Source organism: Ornithorhynchus anatinus, chromosome X2 (genome assembly GCF_004115215.2).
Source record: "Ornithorhynchus anatinus isolate Pmale09 chromosome X2, mOrnAna1.pri.v4, whole genome shotgun sequence".
In the NCBI taxonomy this organism is placed as follows: domain Eukaryota; kingdom Metazoa; phylum Chordata; class Mammalia; order Monotremata; family Ornithorhynchidae; genus Ornithorhynchus; species Ornithorhynchus anatinus.
In genome coordinates, this window is record NC_041750.1 from 803,987 (window position 1) to 809,986 (window position 6,000).

At 59.7% G+C, this 6,000-nt stretch overlaps 1 protein-coding gene across 1 annotated transcript; it reads left to right on the plus strand.

The window, feature by feature from the left end:
- Nucleotides 1-479: 479 nt before the first annotated feature.
- RPS6 (ribosomal protein S6) lies at nucleotides 480-5,609 on the plus strand. Its single transcript, XM_029053220.2, has 6 exons — nucleotides 480-584; nucleotides 817-948; nucleotides 2,754-2,964; nucleotides 4,959-5,105; nucleotides 5,210-5,367; nucleotides 5,465-5,609. The coding sequence occupies exons 1-6, from the start codon at nucleotides 579-581 to the stop codon at nucleotides 5,558-5,560; spliced, it is 750 nt and encodes a 249-aa protein (XP_028909053.1). The 5' UTR covers nucleotides 480-578; the 3' UTR covers nucleotides 5,561-5,609.
- Nucleotides 5,610-6,000: the final 391 nt, after the last annotated feature.

Sequence of the window (6,000 nt, forward strand, 5' to 3'; positions counted from 1 at the left end):
AGGAGGAGGAGGAGGAGGAGGAGGGCAGTGAGGGAATAATAATAATAATAATAATAATAATGTTGGTAATAATAATGTGAGGGGAGGGAAGCAGGGGAGCCATCCTGGAGGAGGAGGAGGAGGAGGGCAGTGAGAGAATAATAATAACAATAATAATAATGTTGGTAATAATAATGTGAGGGGAGGGAAGCAGGGGAGCCATCCTGGAGGAGGAGGGCAGTGAGGGAAGTGGGGAAGGCGCCCTGGAGGAGGAGGAGGAGGAGGGCAGTGAGAGAATAATAATAACAATAATAATAATGTTGGTAATAATAATGTGAGGGGAGGGAAGCAGGGGAGCCGTCCTGGAGGAGGAGGAGGAGGAGGCGGCCGCGTGAGGGAAGCCCGGGGGCGCGCGCGGGGACCGGAAGTGGCGAGGAGGCCCCGCCCCCTGCTCCTCCTCTTGCCCCCTCCCCCCTTCCCCCCGGGGCCCGGCTGCTCTCGCGAGAAGAGGCGGCGGCCTATGTGTGTGTGGGGGCGGAAGCGGCTCCTCTTCAGCGCGGAGCGGGCGCGGCGGCGGCTGGACGGGCCCGGACGGCGCCATGAAGGTAAGGCCCGGATCCGGGCCCGCCGCCGCGCCGCCCCGCCATAATCCCCCCGCCGGCTCGGGCGGGGCCCGCCGCCGATGAGCCGTAGGGCGGCGGGCGTCCGGGCCGCGGGAGGGGGCGGATGGCGGCCGATGACGGCGGAGGCCGCGGGTTGGCGGGCGGGGACGCCATGGCGGCCGGGTAAGGACCCGTCCCCGTCTCCATCCTCTCCCTCCCTCCCTCCCTCCGGCAGCTCAACATCTCCTTCCCGGCCACCGGCTGCCAGAAGCTCATCGAGGTGGACGATGAGCGGAAGCTGCGCACCTTCTACGAGAAGCGGATGGCCACCGAGGTCCCCGCCGACGCCCTGGGCGACGAGTGGAAGGTACCCGGCCCCGACCACGGTCCCCTCCTCTCGCCCGCTCGAACATATAACAATAATAGTGCGATCGCTTAAGCGCTCACTTTGTGCTAAGCGCTGTTCAGCGCGCCGGGGAGGTACGGGGTCATCAGATGCTCCCCCGGGGGGCCCCCGATTCGAGCATCCCGACACTTTCCCCTCCCTCTCTGTCCTTCTCTAATAATAATAATGGTATTTAAGCGCTCACTATGTGCTAAGCGCTGGGTAGCTAACAGAGTCATCAGGTGGTCCCACGTGGGGCTCAAGGTCCGAGCATCCCGACTCCCCCGCCTCCCCCCTCTAATAATAATGGTATTTATTAAGCGCTCACTCTGTGCTAAGCGCTGGGTAGGTAACAGAGACGTCAGGTGGTCCCACGTGGGGCTCAAGGTCCGAGCATTCCCACTCCCCCGCCTCCCCCCTCTCTAATAATGATGGTATTTATTAAGCGCTCACTATGTGCTAAGCGCTGGTAGGTAACAGAGCTGTCAGGTGGTCCCACGTGGGGCTCAGGGTCCCAGCATCCCGCCTCCCCCTTTCTAATAATGGTATTTATTAAGCGCTCACTATGTGCTAAGCGCTGGTAGGTAACAGAGACATCAGGTGGTCCCACGTGGGGCTCAAGGTCCAAGCATCCCCACACCCCCGCCTCCCTCTCTCTGTCCTTCTCTAATAATAATAACAAATACCATTATTAAGCACTCACTATGTCCTAAGCGCTGGGTAAGAGTCATCAGGTGGTCCCACGTGGGGCCCCCGGTCTGAGCATCCCGACCCTTCCCCCTCCCTCTCTGTCCTTCTCTCATAATAATGGTATTTAAGCGCTCACTATGTGCTAAGCGCTGGTAGGTAACAGTCGTCAGGTGGGCCCACGTGGGGCTCAAGGTCCGAGCATCCCGACACCTCCGTGTCCCTCTCTAATAATAATAATGCCATTTGTTAAGCGCTCCCTATGTGCTAAGCGCCGGGTAGGTAACAGTCATCAGGTGGTCCCACGTGGGGCTCGAGGTCTGAGCATCCTGACACTCCCGCCTCCTCTCTCACTGTCTCTAATAATACTGGTATTTATTAAGCACTCACTATGTGCTAAGAGCTGGTTAGGTAACAGGGTCATCAGGTGGTCCCACTGGGCTCAAGGCCCGAGCATCCCCACACCCCCGCCTCCCTCTCTCTGTCCCTCGCTAATAATAATGGTATAAGTTAAGCACTCACTTTGTGCCAAGCACTGTTCAAAGCGCCCGGGTGGTACAAGGTCAGCAGGTGGTCCCATGTGGGGCTCCCAGTCTTCCCATTTTCCAGAGGAGGTCACTGAGGCCCAGTGAAGTGAGTGGCCCAAAGTCACACAGCTCATAAGTGGCGGCGGCGTGGCTCGGTGGAAAGAGCCCGGGCTTGGGAGTCAGGTCGCGGGTTCTGATTCCAGCTCCGCCGCTTGTCAGCTGGGTGACTCCGGGCAAGTTACTAAACTTCTCTGTGCCTCAGTTACTTCATCTGTAAAAGGGATTAAGGCTGTGAGCCTCACGTGGGACAACCTGATTACCCTGAATCAGATAGCGAGCGCTTAACGAATACCATAATTAAAACCGCTCTGACTAGCGAAGGTCACAGGGAAAGAACGGAGGCAACCGGGGACATAGACGGTTGTCCCCCCCGGGGCCCACACGAGGGGTGAACGGTGTTTAGCACATAGTAAGCGCTTAAATGGTAGCATTATTAACCGGCAGAGCTGGGATTAGAAGCCACGACCTCTGACTCCCAAGCCCATGGTCTGTCCGTGTCCGTCCCCCGTCCAGGGCTACGTGGTGCGTATCAGCGGCGGCAACGACAAGCAGGGCTTCCCCATGAAGCAAGGCGTCCTGACCCACGGCCGCGTCCGTCTGCTGCTCAGCAAGGGCCACTCGTGCTACCGCCCGCGGAGGACCGGCGAGCGGAAGCGCAAGTCCGTGCGCGGCTGCATCGTGGACGCCAACCTCAGCGTCCTCAACTTGGTCATCGTGAAGAAAGGTGGGACCCTCCCCCCCGGGGCCCCGCTCACCCGCTGCAGCCCGGCCTGCTGGGTCCCGGCGGGAGCTACGCTTTGCCCCTGACGTTGCCCGAGGTTGCGGGGAGGACTTCCGCCGCCCGCGTGCCTCCAGAGCCCACGGGGAAGGCGGGCAGAGCAGCAGGCTGGCCCACACTCAAGACGCTTTAGCCTTCGGCGATGCTTAGAGGCAGAAAACCCGCCCCCGCACCGTGGCCGCTTTAATAATAATAAGTGGTATTTGTTAAGCACTCACTATGTGCCAAGCACTGGGGTAGGTACACATTAATCGGGTTGTCCCACATGGGGTTCACCGTCTTAATCCCCCTTTTGCAGATGAGGTAACTGAGGCACAGAGAAGTGAGTCGCCCAAGGTCGCCTAGCAGACAGAGGGGCCAGGATTAGAAGCCATGACTTCTGACTCCCAAGCCCGTGCTCTTTCCACTGAGCCACCCTGCCCCTCATTCTGCCGCTGTGCTGCTCGTCCAAGCCACTCACAGCTCAATAGTATTTATTGAGCGCTTACTATGTGCAGAGCACTGTACTAAGCGCTTGGGATGAACAAGTCGGCAACAGATAGAGACAGTCCCTGCCGTTTGACGGGCTTACGGTCTAATCGGGGGAGACGGACAGACAAGAACAATGGCACTAAACAGCGTCGAGGGGAAGAACATCTCGTAAAAACCGATGGCGACTAAATAGAATCGAGGCGATGTACAATTCATTAACAAAATAAATAGGGTAACGAAAATATATACAGTTGAGCGGACGGGTACAGTGCTGTGGGGATGGGAAGGGAGAGGTGGAGGAGCAGAGGGAAAAGGGGAAAATGAGGCTTTAGCTGTGGAGAGGTAAAGGGGGGATGGCAGAGGGAGTAGAGGGGGAAGAGGAGCTCAGTCTGGGAACGCCTCTTGGAGGAGGTGATTTTTAAGTAAGGTTTTGAAGAGGGAAAGAGAATCAGTTTGGCGGAGGGGAGGAGGGAGGGCGTTCCGGGACCGCGGGAGGACGTGACCCGGGGGTCGACGGCGGGATAGGCGAGACCGAGGGACGGCGAGGAGGTGGGCGGCGGAGGAGCGGAGCGTGCGGGGTGGGCGGTAGAAAGAGAGAAGGGAGGAGAGGTAGGAAGGGGCAAGGTGATGGAGAGCTTCGAAGCCTAGAGTGAGGAGTTTTTGTTTGGAGCGGAGGTCGATAGGCAACCACCGGAGTTGTTTAAGAAGGGGAGTGACATGCCCAGATCGTTTCTGCAGGAAGATGAGCCGGGCAGCGGAGTGAAGAATAGACCGGAGCGGGGCGAGAGAGGAGGAAGGGAGGTCAGAGAGAAGGCTGACACAGTAGTCTAGCCGGGATATAACGAGAGCCCGTAATAGTAAGGTAGCCGTTTGGGTGGAGAGGAAAGGGCGGATCTTGGTCCGTGCCTGCTGCCGACCCGGTTAAGTGGGCGCTGGGGCGATGAGTGACATCGGCTGAGGCAGAAACCAGAGTCAGATGGGGGCAGGGCCCCGGCCCCACACAGGGCGACGCTCCGTGCGTGTATCCCCAGCGCGTGGAGAGCTTAAGTGACCTGCCCAAGGACCCAAAGCAGGCCAGGGCCTGGTGCCCATCTAGCCTCACGCTCTTTGAGTAGCAGCTCCTTGCAGGTAGGGGCTACGTCCTGTGCCCTTGACATCCCTGTGTTGCTCCTGCGTCGCCTCGTAGAAAAAGTACAGTAAGCGCTCAATAAATACTATTGAATGAATGAATATTGTATCCACCCCAACGCTTAGGAGAGGCGCCACATAAACTCCTTAGATTATGAGACCCGTGTGGGACAGGGACTGGTCTGCCCTACCCCCTCACTCAAAACGGCACTGCCGTGGTCATTCTCCCTTGACCCTTTGGTCCCCAAGTTCTTGGGGTGAGGCTGCGGAGGTCCAGGGCCGCCCATCTGGACGCGGCGGGCGAACGCCGACGGCTAACCCTCCCCTCGCGGTCCCCGCAGGGGAGAAGGACATTCCCGGACTGACGGACACCACGGTGCCCCGCCGGCTGGGGCCCAAGAGAGCCAGTCGCATCCGCAAGCTCTTCAACTTGTCCAAGGAAGACGACGTGCGGCAGTACGTGGTGCGCAAGCCCCTCAACAAGGAAGGTAGGCCGAGGGCCGGGGGGCGGTGGCACGGGAGCCGCGTCTCCCCGAGACCCGGACGGGTGGGGGGCCCGGCTGACCGGCCCGTCCCTCGGTCGCTTCCGCAGGCAAGAAGCCGAGGACGAAGGCCCCGAAGATCCAGCGGCTGGTGACGCCGCGCGTCCTGCAGCACAAGCGCAGGCGCATCGCCCTCAAGAAGCAGCGGACGCAGAAGAACAAGGAGGCGGCCGCCGAGTACGCCAAGCTCCTGGCCAAGCGGATGAAGGTGAGTCCGGGGGCCGGCGGTGGCCGAGGGCGCGGGGGGGGGGGACCCGAGGAGGGGCCCTACTTGGGTCCGTGACCCCGTTCTCTCGCTCCTCCAGGAGGCCAAGGAGAAGCGGCAGGAACAGATCGCCAAGAGGCGCCGGCTGTCGTCACTCCGGGCATCCACTTCCAAGTCCGAGTCCAGCCAGAAGTGAGCGTACAGCCTCTTCCGCGGGTCACAAATAAAAAGTTTGATGTCCCATGGGGGGGTCTCTGGTTCTTCACTCGGGGGGCGGCCACTGGGTAGGGGCGGTTTGGAGCGCGGCAGGCCCGTCCCCCGCCTGTGGCTGGGCTCGATGGCTCTCACGCAGGGAACGGCTCGGTTCAAAGCAGCGTGGCTCAGTGGAAGGAGCACGGGCTTGGCCGTCAGGGGGTGGGTTCTAATCCCACCTCTGCCACTTGTCAGCTGTGTGACTGTGGGCAAGTCACTTCACTTCTCAGTTCCCTCATCTGGAAAATGGGGGTGAAGACTGTGAGCCCCACATGGGACAACCCGATTACCTTGTATCCCCCCTCGGTGCTTGGCGCATAATAAGCGCTTAACAAATACCATTATTATTATTTAAAGGCTTACCTGCATAAAGGCGGCGGTGTC